This window comes from Conger conger, chromosome 4 (assembly GCF_963514075.1).
Source record: "Conger conger chromosome 4, fConCon1.1, whole genome shotgun sequence".
NCBI classification, from domain to species: Eukaryota; Metazoa; Chordata; class Actinopteri; order Anguilliformes; family Congridae; genus Conger; species Conger conger.
This window is the reverse complement of record NC_083763.1, coordinates 71850561-71867242: the sequence shown is the minus strand read 5'-3', so window position 1 is coordinate 71867242 and position 16682 is coordinate 71850561. Positions and strand designations below refer to the sequence as shown.

At 40.9% G+C, this 16682-nt stretch overlaps 1 protein-coding gene across 1 annotated transcript; it reads left to right on the top strand.

Moving 5' to 3' along the window:
- Positions 1-16649, top strand: LOC133126713 (polymeric immunoglobulin receptor-like). The gene is made up of 12 exons (XM_061239050.1): positions 1-26; positions 406-506; positions 5006-5164; positions 5435-5746; positions 6996-7081; positions 8470-8529; positions 10108-10165; positions 12585-12908; positions 13306-13611; positions 14058-14147; positions 14933-14992; positions 15964-16649. Exons 1-12 carry the CDS (start codon positions 1-3, stop codon positions 15978-15980), a joined length of 1599 nt encoding a protein of 532 aa, XP_061095034.1. The 3' UTR covers positions 15981-16649.
- Positions 16650-16682: the final 33 nt, after the last annotated feature.

Here is a 16682-nt window from a genome sequence, read left to right as displayed (position 1 = left end):
ATGACGGCTCTATCTGCTGCAGAACGGTTAGACGAGTGTGTGGTCTGTACAGAACTGGACATGCACACACAATATTTCAGAAACTCAAAAAATAAATTTAAAAATAAATAATAATACTAATACTGAGAGACACGCAAACATTTCCCTTTAAGCATTCTCTGGGCCAACCGCAGTGTGATTAGCTGGTGTTTAAACCTGTGGTTTAAATCCTCAAGACCACAGAAATGCAGCTTAGCACACTGCAGTTTTTTTAAGTAAAGAAGCAAATCCAGGTTAAACAACTGTTGCTCATACATACTGTACATGTTCACCTTTCCCAATGTGTGCCACTTTAAATACTGATATCTGTTGGCTGTGCAGCTCACTCTGAAATAGGATCAACAATCTCACCTGTAGATTTTTCAGGACGACCAAGCTGTACAGGACAGAAGGATGTTCCCCTTTACTGTCCCAGCCGTCTGAAAACCCTGCAGATGAAATCCTGTACAGCTCAGTCGTCCTGAAAGGTGAGATTGTTCTTCATATTTCAGAGTCAACCTCGATTTGCTTCTTTACTTTAGACACACAGTACACATGGTCAATTGCAGTGTGTAGCTGCAGTCTAAACTTTCACAGAACTCAGGAACTGCTATCCTAATCTGTGCATGTCCTGTTCTGTGCAGACCACACACTCGTCTCACCGTTCTGCAGCAGAGAGAGCCGGTGATGTGATTTACAGCTCAGTTACCGGGCAGAAAACACAGGTATGTTTTGCTGGATTTTCAGTTGATTCATTTTAGAAGTAAGTTTCACTGATCATGACATAAGGCGGCACGGATGGTGCAGTGGGTAGCACTGCCGCCTCACAGCAAGGAGGTCCTGGGTTCGAATCCCCGTCGGCCGGGGCCTCTCTGTGCGGAGTTTGCATGTTCTCCCCGTGTCTGCGTGGGTTTCCTCCGGGTACTCCGGTTTCCTCCCACAGTCCAAAGACATGCAGGTTAGGCCGATTGGAGAGTCTAAATTGCCCGTAGGTATGAGTGTGTGAGTGAATGGTGTGTGTGCCCTGAGATAGACTGGCGACCTGTTCAGGGTGTATTCCTGCCTTTCGCCCAATGTATGCTGGGATAGGCTCCAGCCCCCCTGCGACCCTGTTCAGGATAAGTGGGTTCAGATAATGGATGGATGGATGGATGATCATGACATATCAACACCAAAATGTTATGGGATACATAATTGCATTTATTTTTAGTCCCTCATATATTGACAAACATTCCTATTCCTGTTTTTATTGCACCTTTTTTAGTTGTGCTCAAGCGTGCTCGTATTAGAGCCCCACTGATCTTGATACTTTTCCGTGAATGTTCCCTGTCTGTTCAGTAGGGGGCAGCAACGTGACGGAAGAGTTATGTACCAACAGGAATTTTGTCCACAAGCCGAAAGGAAGAGGCCTGGATGTTCAGCAACGTGTGGAACCTGAGGATTCCTATTTCAGAGCATCAAACACAGCCAGTCACCCCGTTACAAATATTTGACTCTGCTTTTTCTTACTGGACAAAAAAAGACACCATAATTTTGCTAACTTGAAAAGGAACTATCGCCCTCTGCTGGACAGATTAGAACGATCACATTTTTCCTCGGTGATTAAAAAAACACCAAAGCATCCATCCATCCATCCATTATCTGAACCCGCTTATCCTGAACAGGGTCGCAGGGGGGCTGGAGCCTATCCCAGCATACATTGGGCGAAAGGCAGGAATACACCCTGGACGGGTCGCCAGTCCATCACAGGGCACACACACCACTTACTCACACACTCATACCTACGGGCAATTTAGACTCTCCAATCAGCCTAACATGCATGTCTTTGGACTGTGGGAGGAAACCCACGCAGACACGGGGAGAACATGCAAACTCCGCACAGAGAGGCCCTGGCCGACGGAGATTCGAACCCAGGACCTCCTTGCTGTGAGGTGGCAGTGCTACCCACGGCACCATCCGTGCTGCCTACACCAAAGCATTCCAAACACAATTTCCCAGGAGCGCTAACAAATGATAATTACAATTACAAATTACGTATTAATTATATGAAATACATTTAATTAAAAATAACAATAATATTGTCACTTAATAACAATTTAATGATGTAACTGTATTAATCCTTTTAGTTTACAGTATAATAGAGGGGTGGGCAATTCCGGTCCTTGAGGGCCAGGGTGTATGCAGGTTTTTGTTTTCACCAATTACCCTGGCTAAATAAACTAATTGGCTGAATGCACTAACAATGGTTCTGTCAAAGATTTGATGACAGTAAAATGGGGGACACAAGACCAGTCATCAAGAAATGTACTGCAGCTAAAATGTCAAATGTTGTCCAAGGCTAATTATGTAATTAAGGCCAGAAGTTGGTATGAAATCCAGAAATGGATATGGCGCTCTTTGCCCACCTCTGGAATACATAAATATTAAATGATAATAATAGTTATCCTGCTCTGGCCACTGAGAGAGCACAGACTACAGAGAACGAGGGACCAAAGAGGTGGGGACTGAGATGAACAGGAAGTGAGACTCACGCTAAAGGGAGCTGGAGTCTCTAACAGACACGCACACCCATCAGGCACATATGGCTCTCACTCTGATACTCTTCCTCTCCTTCCTCTTCCTCACTGTTCTGCCAGGTAGGACTCGTTTCTCACACTGTATACTGAACTCTGGAGCATTGTAGCAGAGAGATTGTCTGTGCCTTAAAATTGAATTAATGAGTAATACTGAAGCATTTAGTTTACATTATACGTAACAGGAATAATGTGATTAGAATACACTCAGTGAGCACTTTATTAGGTAGACCTGTACACCAGCTTGTTAATGCAAATATTAAATTAGCCAATCTCATGTGGCAGCAACTTAGATGCATCTGTTGTCGAGGTTCAGCTGTTTTTCAAACAAAATGTCAGAATGAAATGTTGGTGCCAGACAGAGTGGTTCGAGTATCTCCTGGGTTTTTCATGCACAACAGTGTCGAGAGTTTTCAGAGTATGGTGCAAAAAACAAAAAAATATCCTGTGAGCAGCAGTTCTGCAGACAGAAACGCCTCGTTAATGATAGGCTAGGCTACAGCAAAAGACCTATAAGTAAAATAATAAGTGGAATTAGGAATACCAAATAAAGTGCTCACTGAGTGTATATATAATCAGAATAGAGCTATCCATCCATCCGTCCATCCATTATCTTATCCTGAACAGGATCGAAGGGGGGCTGGAGCCTATCCCAGCATACATTGGGCGAAAGGCAGGAATACACCCTCACTACGAGCACCTGGCGGTCGAGCTGCACGCTCACGCCTGTTTTCCGTTCTGGTTCCTCAGTGGTGGAATGACTTGCCTACCACTGTCAGGACAGCAGACAGCAGACAGCCCCCTCCACTTTCTGATATCCCTCTTGTCTAACCCCCCCCAAAAAAAAAAAAAAAATTGCACTTACGATGACAGTTTTTTGTTTAGAACAGCACTTCATGTGTATTTCACTAGTTATGGATGTGATGCTTTAACTTGTGGAAGAACCTATGCACTTGTACGTCGCTTTGGATTAAAAGCATCTGCCATATGACTAAAATGTAAAATGTAAATGTAAAAATGGACATGTCGCCCGTCCATCACAGGGCAAGAATAGAACTAATAAACGCAAATTGACCATGTTTACATACTTTGAATTCATGCACTTTAAAAAAAGATTAGCCTAGTTAAAAAAGATGCTTTGCATGTGTGTCATTAATCAGTTTCTTTTCTTTTTTTCTTGAACATTTATATGAACCCTTGCACTTCATACGCCTTTATTTCTCACCTTTTGTGTTTAACAGATAAAAAATGTTTATTTATGTTTGTGCATTTTGCAATTGGACAAGGGAGGACAATACATTAAGTTATAGCTCTGAGTTTTACTTAAAAATAGAAGTAGATATGATCTTGTTCTGTAAGTGTGAATGCTTTCACCGAAATGGCTTCAACCCCACATTAAAATGTACCCACAGTACAATGTCCGTCACTGTGGTGAGCAGAGGGTATTAACCACAGGAAACAATGCTGTTTGTAGCTCTGCTAAAATAAAGACAACTGAAAGAGTGGAAAGAATATTTTGTGGAGTTAACCGCTCACACATTGTTTCTTTTAAGGAGGTATCCAATAAACATTTCAAAATGAACTCCAGTGAAAGATTTTTGTTCCCTTTATGTAAAAAAAAACTATTATATTGTATTGAATTGTCAAGGAATGCCTTGGTTTTCACAATCAAACAATTCAATTTCACACAAGAGCATCATAAAATCCAATCAGCATTAAAGTCCAATCATGCCTTTATTTTAATGCATTGGTGTGGTACACCATATTTTACCTAGATGCAGTGTGTTGGTTATACCTTTTTTCATGGTGCATTAGAATGAATTAGAGTATTAGTGATGTTCCCCTGTGTACTTTCTTGTGGCGACATTGGCTCAGGTGGTAAGAGCAGTCGTCTGGCAGTGTATCAAAGTGTCCCTGAGCAAGACAAACCCCCTAAATGCTCCTGACCAGCTGTTTGGTGCCTTGCATGGCAGCCAATCGCCATTGGTGTGTGTGGGAGCATGTGTATGAATGGGTGAATGAGATGCATCAATGTTACAGCACTTTGGATAAAGGTGAATGCAGACATTTAGCATTTATTCAAACAGGAGAGAGAAGAGGGAAACAGATGGAGATGGTTGGGTGCATAGGCTTGAACCCCCTAACACACAGGAGGGTTCACACTTGAGAGTCAGCTGCCCTACAGACTGCACCACACTGTGCTCTGTAAAATACACCCACACTGATGATGTGTGTGTTTCTCTCTGCAGATGCTGACGGTGTGTACACAGTGATTGAAGTAGCTGTACAGAGTGGAAGATCTGTCACCATCCCATGTCTCTATGATAGAGAATATGACTATCACATGAAATACTGGTGTTACGGATCAAACTGGATTACTTGTGAATCTGTAGTACGCACTGACTCTCCAACAGTTAAGGGTGAAACATCAATCACTGATGACCCCACCCATCATGTTTTCACTGTTACCATGAGAAAGCTTAAGATGATGGACTCTGGATATTACTGGTGTGCTGTAGAGATCCAGGGCGCTGGAGATAAGGGAACATGTCTGTACCTGACGGTCACTGCGGGTAAGCAGTTATCACTGAGTTTTGGAAAAAATATTTTTTTTTAAGTGCTGGCATGTGAGTTAAAAATATCTTGGTTACTCTGGAAACCCATTGATTTTGACTATTCATATAGAATAAGAGTGTGGTGCCAACATTAATTGCACTTTTTGCAACCCCATTCCCAGTCTGTATCCATGGGAGTATGGAAATAATTAACTTTAGTTTATTGTGGTTTCAGAGGCTTAAGCGATGCAATTCTAAATATTTTGGTCTGTATTCTATGGTGTTCAGACACTCCTGGACTCTGGGTTGAGCAGCAGGAGGTGGCCGGTGTGGAAGGTGGCCATGTCAGTGTGCCATGTCACTATAGTAAATCAAGAAGCATGAAGAAGTGGTGCAGGATAAAGGGCTCCTGTGTGGAAGTGAATTCTGGTGAATCTGGAAGATCAGAGATGAAAGATGACCGCTCTAAAAAGGTCTTCACTGTGACGGTGAGGGAGCTGAACATGGAGGACACAGGCTGGTATTGGTGTGCTGCTGGAGAACAGATCCCTGTTCGCCTCACTGTCACTCAGAAAACTACAATGACCACAGTCACCACACGTAAGGAACTCAAAACAAGCCTGTATAAGAATGCATTTTATCCTCAAATTTTCAATGATCTTTTCTGTTACTTTCTGTCAGTGAGGATTGAGAGAAACAGAATGTTCTAAATGTTGTGAAATGTATTTCCACCCTCTGGTGCTAGCTAGTGCTCTCTCACAGACTGTAGGGTGCACACCAGTGCTGAGTTCTGTTCTTACCTGTTCTTGTTCTTGTTCTTATGTCACAACACTCATGCACACATTCACATGCACACACACATGCAAATGCAATGACACTATAAATAACACCATAAAATATTCATTAAAATGTATTAACTTTATTATTTAACTTTATTTTTTCCTCCACTGTCTCTTCATTGCAACCAATTTTCAGCATCTGCAGCACTAAGCACGTCTCTTCTGGTTACCACAGCAACCACAGCAGCAACATCCTCCAAGCCTTCAACCTCAACGCATTCAACAGTCTCAACACCTCTCTCACCTGTTCCAGCAACCAATTACGATAAAAGGTGTGGTATTTATGATGGAAGAGCCAGTAAAATCTTCAAGTCAGTTTCTTTTTAAATCAAGAAGTTCAGGATATAAACAAAGTCATTACATTAGTAACAAAGAAAAGTCTATCTTGGTTTTTATTTAAGTTGGTACTTTTCCAGACAAATGTGTCTCATTACATTACATTACATTATTGGCATTTGGCAGACGCTCTTATCCAGAGCGACATACCATTGATTAGACTAAGCAGGAGACAATCCTCCCCTGGAGCAATGCAGGGTTAAGGGCCTTGCTCAAGGGCCCAACGGCTGTGCGGATCTTATTGTGGCTACACCGGGATTAGAACCACCGACCTTGCATGTCCGACTCATTTTCCTTAACCACTACACGATAGGCCGTCTCAAAATCCTCCCATCTCAAAGTCAGTGAGGCCTCCTCCTGCAGACGTGCTCACTAAAGTCCAGATAACCAGGCCTCTCCAGCACTTATCAGCAGCACATGGCCCAGTGCATGCTGGGATATGGTACACGCTGCATGTACTTGGTGTCCCACATGACCCCTAGTGCTTCCATTTCCTTTTTCTCCACTCCCTGTTTCTGGAGTCCAGCAGTTCCCTCTGTGCATGTTTGTGTTTGTCTGTGCTCTTCTGAACTGATGGAGAAGGCTGCAGTACTGAGAGAGACTCATGTGTCCTTTGGGCATTTCAAATGGGAAGAAAATTTCACACACCCTGTTGCTGCTGTTCAGTCTTTCAGATCTCACAATCATCCTGATGGCACAAGGGATGCTGTTGCTGGTGGCAGCTGTTGCCACAGTTACCTGGAAGCTGTGTAAAGACACAGTGAGTATCCACATTACACATCCAGCCTCACACAGGAGCAAGAGAGGACCGGAGCAACGAGCTGACGGTACGGCCGTTTTACACTCTGCACTCTGCCGAGAAGGCTGAAGGTCAATGTCAGTGAGTGTCAGTGAGTGTGGTCAATGTCAGTCAGTGTCAGTCAGTATCAGTCAATGTCAGTCAGTGACAGTGAGTGTCAATGAGTGTCAGTCAATATCAGTCAGTGTCAGTCAATTTCAGTCAGTATCAGTCAATATCAATGAAACGTCAATCAAAATTTGAGCTGATCCGCAAAACACAGAACTGCAGAATGGAGAAGGACATACAGTGATTGTGGGGGTGTGGTCATGTAGAAGAAATGACTGCTACAGTAAAGTGTGATAGTACTTTATTCATGTGTAAGAAATGAATATACAGAAACACTGCATTTACCAAACTAAACTACATTCAGAAAAATCTTGAGTTGAATACTTTCAGCCACACTCAGTCCAGCAGCAGCACTCCGGGATTTCTCACACATTTATAAAGTGCCTTTGCAGAGAATCGTATTGTTAATATTCAGTCTCATCCCATCCTCTTAGAGATCCTGTATTTCTTAGAAATCATACTTTATTTTGTTACAATACAAGTAGGTTGATTGGCAAATATTACACTTGATAATAAGAGATGATAATTGCGCCTTTGTGCCTCTGTATTCCTGAGAGTAACTGATATTCTCCACTGTTCACCACTCTGGAAAAGAGCGTCTGTAAATGATTGTCATGTGACATAATGTAAACTCAAAACAGGAAGTCACTGAGCAGCATTGGGCTATGATAGTGGAGATGAGATTAGAACGATCACATTTTTCCTCGGCGATTTAAAAAACCCCAAAGCATTCCAAACACAATTTCCCAGTAGCGCCAACAAATGATAATTACAATTACAAATTACCTGTAAACTTTGAAATATATATAATTAAAAATAACAATAATATTGTCACTTAATAACAATTTAATGATGTAACTGTATTAATCATTTCAGTTTATAGTATAATGCTGAAATATTATCCCGCTCTCAAGCGGCTTTGAAAACAAGCATTCATTTTGAGGGAAAATGGTCCAGAATGTTTACTTGTGAGTGTATTTAGTGTGCTCTCCTCTGCTCTGGTAGCACGGACAGGGTTGTGGTAAATTCCACTTCCTGTTCAGTCAGGCAATGAAATTACATTAAATTAATTCATTAAATTTTTTTTTTGATTAAATGGTTTATGTATCGATTCATGGAATAATCCTCAATGGGGCATTTTTCACATTATGAACTTGAATTGACTGAACTGACTGAATAAAATTGAGCCGACCCCCTAACCGTGCTCAGTAACAGAAACATGTTCCCCTTTACTGTCCCAGCCGTCTGAAAACCCTGCAGATGAGGTCCTGTACAGCTCAGTCGTCCTGAAAAATCTACAGGTGAGATTGTTCATCATATCTCAGAGTCAGCTACACAGCCAGTTGATATCATAATTTAAAATGGAACACTGATAAAGGTGAACATACTGTATATGTATGATCAGGAGTTGTTTAACCTCGATTTGCTTCTTTACTTTAGATACACAGTACACATGGTCAATTGCAGTGTGTAGCTGCAATCTAAACCTTCACAGAACTCAGGAACTGCTATCCTAATCTGTTAATGGTTAGCTGTTTGAGTTTTAATGCATTTTTGTGGTATTGAGGATTAACCTCCAGCTAATCGCACTGCAGTTCACCCAGACAATATGTAATGGGAAATGTTTGCGTAACTCTCTGTAATGTTATTTTTTGAGTTACTAAAATATTGTGTGTGCATGTCCTGTTCTGTACAGACCACACACTTGTCTCACCGTTCTGCAGCAGATAGAGCCGGTGATGTGATTTACAGCTCAGTTGCCGGGCAGAAAACACAGGTACGTTTTGCTGGATTTACTGTTGATTTATTTTCTAAATTTGTTTCACTGATGATGAAACATCAACACCCAAAATGTTATGGGATACATATTAAAGCCTTGTGCTAAGACTTTTGGAACTTGCATTTATTTTTTAATCCCTCTTATATTGACAAACATTCCTATTCCTGTTTTTCGTTTAACCTTTTCTAGTTGTGCTCAAGCATGCTCGTATTGGAACCCCAATTATCTTGATACCTTTGCGTGCATGTTCCCTGTCTGTTCAGTAGGGGGCAGCAACGTGACGAAAGAGTTACGTACCAACAGGAATTTTGTCCACAAGCACAAAGGAAGAGGCCTGGATGTTCAGCAACGTGTGGAACCTGAGGATTCCTATTCCAGAGCATCAAATACCGCCAGTCACCCCGTTACAAATATTTGACTCTGCTTTTTCTTACTGGACAAAAAAAGACATCATTTTCCGAACTTGAAAAGGAACTATCGCCCTCTGCTGGACAGATTAGCACGATCACATTTTTCCTCGGCGATTTAAAAAACCCCAAAGCATTCCAAACACAATTTCCCAGGAGCGCTAACAAATGATAATTACAATTACAAATTACCTGTAGACTTTGAAATATATATAATTAAAAATAACAATAATATTGTCACTTAATAACAATTTAATGTTGTAACTGTATTAATCATTTCAGTTTACAGTATAATAGAGGGGTGGGCAATTCTGGTCCTGGTGGGCCGGGGTGTTTGCAGGTTTTTGTTTCCACCAATTACCCTTGCTAAATTAACTAATTTGCTGAATGCACCAACACTGGTTTTCTCAAAGATTAGATCACAGTAAAACGGGGGACACAAGACCAGTCATCAAAACATGTACTGCAGCAGAACCCCAGGGCAGAAGTTGGTATGAAATCCAGAAATGGATTGCCCACCTCTGGAATACATAAATATTAAATTATAATGATAGTTACCCTGCTCTGGCCACTGAGAGAGCACAGACTACAGAGTACGAGGGACCAAAGAGGTGGGGACTGAGAGGAACAGGAAGTGAGACTCTCGCTAAAGGGAGCTGGAGTCTCTAACAGACACACACACCCATCAGGCACATATGGCTCTCACTCTGATACTCTTCCTCTCCATCCTCTTCCTCACTGTGCTGCCAGGTAGGACTCGTTTCTCACACTGTATACTGAACTCTGGAGCATTGTAGCAGAGAGGCTGTCTGTGCCTTAAACTTGAATTAATGAGTTAAACTGAAGCTTGTAGTTTGCATAATACATAATAGGTCTAATGTGATTAGATTAGCACTTTATTAGGTAGGCCTGTACACCAGCTTGTTAATGCAAATATTAAATCAGCCAATCATGTGGCAGCAACTAGATGCCTCTTTTGTCGAGGTTCAGCTGTTTTTCGAGTATCTCTTTTCAGAGAATGGTGTAAAAACAAAAAATATCCTGTGGCAGCAGCAGAAGACCTTTAAGTAAAATAATTAGTGGAATAAATACCTAATAAAGTGCTCACTGTGTATATATAATCAGAATAGAACTATTCATCCATCAATCCCATCCATCCATCCATCCATTATCTGAACCCGCTTATCCCGAACAGGGTCGCAGGGGGCTGGAGCCTATCCCAGCATACATTGGGCGAAAGGCAGGAATACACCCTGGACAGGTCGCCAGTCCATCGCAGGGCAAGAATAGAACTAAATGTGAAGAAAAGTGATTTTGACCGGAGATTGGTTGTTGGCGCCAGACAGGGTGGTTAGAATATCTCAGAAACTGCTTATCTCCTGGGTTTTTCACGCACCACAAGTGTCTAGAGTTTTCAGAGAAAAAAAAAAGGGTTGAAGTGCATAAATTCTAGGTATGTAGCGATGGTCGATTTGAGTTCATTAGTTCTATTCTGATTATATATACACTCAGTGAGCACTTTATTAGGTATTGATTGATGATTATTTTTTTGACGGAGTGGTCGTCTGCGGCCATAGCCTATCCACTTAGAGGTTTGATGCGTTGTGTGTCCAGAGATGCTCTTCTGCGTATCACTGTTGTAATGTGCGTTATTTACGTCACTGTCACCTCCCTGTCAGTATTGACCAGTCAGGCCTTTCTCCTCAGACCTCTCTGATTAACAAGGCATTTCTTTCTGCAGAACTGCTATATATATTTTTATAGCCTGTGAGCAGCAGTTCTGCTTTAACCCTTGTGTAGTCTTCACATTGTGTATACTCCCCTTGGCCTAAGGGTCAAAAATGCCTTCACAAAACCCTTGAACCGTTAAAGCAGCTTAATTGATCTTTAATGAACTGAATTCTATTTTGCATGAAGAAAAAACCTGTCATTCATCACAAACTTTGTCATCAAATTTCAAGTCGAAAAAAGATCATAATGGGGTTTTTTGTCTGCTATTAAACATAGTGGTGAGTCATTTTTGACAACACAAGTGTTAAGAGCTGACAAGTACAAATACAAATGTCTAAACACAATTAAAGCGTGAAAATGTCCCATAGCTTTGTGTGTGATGTTGAACCCAAGAAGCAGAAGGAGTTGCAATATGTCTTTTTCACACTTCACATAGTGCATGATTAGAATGGCTCTGAGTTTTACTAAAAAGAGAAGTTGATATTATTTTGTGCTGTAAATGTGAATGCTTCCACAGACATTGCTTCAACCCCACATTAAAATGTCCCCACAGTACAATGTCCTTCACTGTGCTGAGCAGAGGGTATTAACCACAGGAAATAATGCTGTTTGTAGCTCTGCTAAAATAAAGAGAACTGAAAGAGTGGATGAAATGCACATCTTTGTGTGCTCATTGGTACACAGTATTTTCTGGAGCTCCCCCTCACAAATTGTTGCTTTTAAGTCTCCACCTGTGATGGTACTGCCATCCAGAGAGCATGTTCTTCTCAAACATCATTGTTTTCATTGTATAATGCGTTCGTATCATTTTTAAAAGTCCATGATCTCAGGAAATAGAGAAACATTTTTTAATGAACTCCAGTGAAAGACTTTTATTCCTCTTATGTAAAAATGAAATTATATTGTATTGTAGTCTCCAGGAATGCCTTGGTTCTGACAATCAAACACTTTAATTTCATACAAAGACATCATAAGATGCATTGGTGTTTTAGACCATATTTTACCTCGATGCATTGTGTTGGTTATGTCTTTTGTTATGGTGTATTAGAATGAATTAGAGTATTAGTGATTTTTCCCTGTGTATATTATTGTGGCGGCATTGGCTCAGGCGGTTAGAGCAAAGTGTCCCTGAGCAAGACAAACCCCCTTGGTATCTTGAATGGCAGCCAATCGCCGTTGGTGTGTGAGTGTGTGTATGAGTGGGTGAGTGCGTGAAAATGGGTGAATGAAGGTGCTATATAAATTCAGACATTTAGCCTTTATTCAAACAGGAGAGAGAAGAAGGGAACAGATCAAAATGGTTGGGTGCAGAAGATTGAACCCCCAAACACACAGGAGGGTTCACACTTAGCCTGAGAGTCAGCTGCCCTACAGACTGCACCACACTGTGCTCTGTAAAATACACCCACACTGATGATGTGTGTGTCTCTCTCTGCAGATGCTGACGGTGTGTACACAATGAGTAAAGTAGCTGTGCAGAGAGGAAGATCTGTCACCATCCCATGTCCCTATGATAGAGAATATTACTATCACGTGAAATACTGGTGCCGTAGGTCAGACAAGAATAGTTGTGCGACTGTAGTGCGCACTGACTCTCCAACAGTTAAAGGTGAAACATCAATCACTGATGACCCCACCCATCATGTCTTCACTGTTACCATGAGAAAGCTTCAGATGATGGACTCTGGATATTACTGGTGTGCTGTAGAGATCCAGCGCGCTGGAGATAAGAGAGCATATCTGCACCTGTCAGTCACTGCAGGTAAGATGGCTGCAGCACACACGGCACTCAGTGAGACCTGCTTCCTCTTAATAACGGTATCTTCACTATTCCAGTGTTGTCCAATCTTGCGCTGCACAGAACTTTCTACTGCAGACTGCTGCATTGTGGGTAAATAAGTGATCCTACCTCTTATGCTCGCAGTATTGAATTCTTCCAGAACATGTAAAAGTCCAGGCATGTCATTGCTTCACTGCAGAACTATTGGTGTATTTGGACCTCCACCAGGGTGGTGCTTTAATTGCATTATTTTGCAATTCCCAGTCTGTATCCAAGTCAGTATCAATATGACAGTTCTTTGCTTTGATCTGCAAGTGACTTGCACAGTTTGTGTATCAATGAATGTTGTATATTTTTGTGTTTATTCTGTGGTGTTCAGACATTCCTGGACTCTGGGTTGAGCAGCAGGAGGTGGCCGGTGTGGAAGGGGGCCATGTCAGTGTGCCGTGTCACTATAATGAACCGAGCAGCATGAAGAAGTGGTGCAGGATAGAGGGCTCCTGTGTGGAAGTGAATTCTGGTGAATCTATTAAATATGGAAGATCAGAGATGAAAGATGACCGCTCTAAAAAGGTCTTCACTGTGACGGTGAGGGAGCTGAACATGGAGGACACAGGCTGGTATTGGTGTGCTGCTGGAGAACTACAGGTCCCTGTTCACCTCACGACAACCACAGTCACCACCCGTAAGGAATTTAAAATGAACCTGCAATGAAATGCATTCGGTCAATATTATTTTACATAACTCAACTGTTATATATTTTATGTATGTGAAAAGAGAGCTGAATTGTGTTCATGTAATCCCAGGGTTTTTACAAAATATTAGTTTGAGTGACACATTGAAGCTCACAGTGGGTCAATTGTTTCGGAGTTTTGTAATGTAGATCATTTATTTCTGTAATGTAGACAAAATATAAACACAGTAACACCCAACGGATGATTTAAATGATAAAATGTCACGTTTTCAGATAGTGGCTGATGAATTTGTGAAACATTTCCCCATCAATAGGATGGTGAATATCTCTCACATTCATGTCAGCTGGTCTGCCTCCCTACCCTGAGCAGCCACAGGAAGATGGGCTCCCTCTCTTGAGCCTAGTCCCTTCTAAGGGTTCTTCCTCTGTGACCCTAGGGACTCTGTGGGTGCTACGTCACACCGGGCTTGTTTTGGTGTTCCTAATATGCACCGCCGTCGCCTTTTGGAAGATCTGGCAAAACCGCAGTGAGTCATGTAATCGTTCTATTATTCATCAGTGTTATCATCAGGCAAGAGTTTAAGAGTTAATAACTCTTAAACTGGTAAACACATGTAAATATTGTACAGCTGTCCTTTACACACATCTTTACACAGCTATACCTGTAATTATATTATTGCAATAGCAAAAATGATCAGTAGGTATCAACACTTGTTTTATTGTTATGAAATGTATTCTCTTCCAGTCTTGGGTCAAATACATAATTGTTTTGGTTTCAAATACTTTTCGATGCCTTGTGCCAACCAAGACACTTTTTGAGAGTAACTCCTTGGTTCCAATACACCAGATAAGCTCAGTAATGTATTTGAATCAGACCAATTACATATTTGACCCAGGTCTGGCAGCTTCTTGATACTCGATGAGCTTCTAGCAGCACAGCTTCTAGGAACTGTATCAGAGGGCAGGGTCAATGCCTTCACCACAAGTTGCACACTTCTGTTGAAGCCCTTCAAACGGAAATGTGGTCCAGTTTCCATTTCAGATCTTACCTTAATTTTCTGTGAATCATCCTCGTGCCCACCGCGAATCTAAATTTTATTTCTAAAGTTTTTGTGGACTAAAAGGGTATATTTCCACGACTGTGACCCATGGTAATAAGAAACACTAAGGAAATACAACAAAATGCATTTGTGTCAGGGTAGAGAGGAGATAGAGTAACTGTGGATTATTACTTGAATCACATGGTTTTTGTGACCCCATGCCATTGGTTTTATTGAGCAATGTTTTTCTGCCTTCTGTTTTTTTGGGTCAGGAGTGATGCAATCAAGAGAGAATAGAAGACACAGGACTTTACGCAACCAAAATAATGCCGGTGAGTCATGCAATGTACAGTGTGGGAGTCTGGGGATGGTTGTCACCCTGGATAAGTTGTAACACCATCAATTTCACCACATATTCCTCTTTGAGCTTACAGGGGACATTTCATTACTGGGTGAAATATTGGGTGTTTTAAGAAAGAAAGAAATTTGAGGGATAAAAGACAACAAATTCAAATTTCATGTTTAGCAATGGCAGCAATAAGCAATTTCTCCAGTCAAATGTGATGTCTCAATTTCATGCTAGCTTCAAACCCACATGACAAAATAGCTGTAATGACTTGGGATGGTTGTAAGACTTAATTCCTCTATCAAAACGTATTGTATTTTGCAATTACGTAGTTATTTATTTATTTTACTAAACTGCACAGTTTAAAAAAACAAAACAGCAGTGATTATTTTTAGCAAATTAAAATAGTAGTTCTGAACCCTTTACCGGAGTCACTCTGCATGTGATCATTGAAATAAAAGAGAAAGAGAGAAATCTTGGGGCAGAGAAGTAAAGATGCGGTAAGACAGTAGTTTCTGTTCCTTATTACTATCAGGCGGACTAAAGCTGGAATACCCTTTAATACACTGTTGCACACTGTTGGGTGTTTAAAGAAAGAAAGAAAGAAAATTGAGGGATAAAAGACAACAAATTCAAATTTCATGTTTAGCAATGGCAGCAATAAGCAATTTCTCCAGTCAAATGTGATGTCTCAATTTCATGCTAGCTTCAAAGCCACATGACAAAATAGCTGTAATGACTTGGGATGGTTGTAAGACTTAATTCCTCTATCAAAACGTATTGTATTTTGCAATTACGTAGTTATTTATTTATTTATTTTATTTTTAAATTATTATTCAGCGTGCCAAGGTAATGGCAGAGAAAAGCTGCAGAAATGTACCAGGATACATACTAAAGCACTCACTCACTAAATCCTCCTAAATTATGTGATGAAATTGTGTTTTCCCCTTTTTATAGATGTCGTGTCTCTCTGATGTCGTCACACGGGCATCAGAATCGTCCCAGCCCTAACGTCTTTTCCCAACGATCATTTTCAAGGACAGAAAAAAGTAATTCTCTGGATGTGAAATGGTCTTAGTTTTGGAGGTAGTTAGCTAAAGAGTATTATGTTACTAGTCTATGACATTGTATATTTCTACGATAAGTTTAACTGTTGCTCTGATAATATACGATTTTTTGGTGGTAAAAGAAAATAATATTTTAAATGTCCACGATTTTGCACGTGGTTAGCTGGTTTGTAGGGACATAGCTGGATACTGTTATGAGCTGAGAGCCAACGGTGGAAAATAAGCTTTTGACCATGGCGATTCTCTTGGTGCAATCGCTGCATTTCGAATGTTTGTAAGGTGGGGACGCCTGCATCTACAACCTGCACAGAATGGCTCCAAACACAGGAGGAAAATGTATTGTGAACAGAGGGTACTAACCATAGAAAATGATCCTGTTCTGTTTGCTTATTAGCACCTGTGAAACTTTTAGCATGGGTAAAAACATGCCCAGTCAATTACTGGGATTTTAAAGCAATTCAGAAATATAATTTATACAATAATGCTCTATATTATCTTCATCTTAATTTCAAACAATATGGTTAATTGTTATCATTTGCCTTTGCTTTGTGTGAAAAATACAAGGTCCTCTCAAAAGTGTCATTACTCCTTTAGTAGAAGTTTAAAATA

Excerpts from the sequence above, each read along its gene's own strand:
- LOC133126713 (XM_061239050.1), top strand. The coding sequence starts at position 1 with ATGACGGCTCTATCTGCTGCAGAACG. Across the intron at positions 27-405 it reads GCTCTATCTGCTGCAGAACG|GACGACCAAGCTGTACAGGA; the intron begins GTTAGACGAGTG and ends TAGATTTTTCAG. Across the intron at positions 507-5,005 it reads CAGCTCAGTCGTCCTGAAAG|TTAAGGGTGAAACATCAATC; the intron begins GTGAGATTGTTC and ends ACTCTCCAACAG.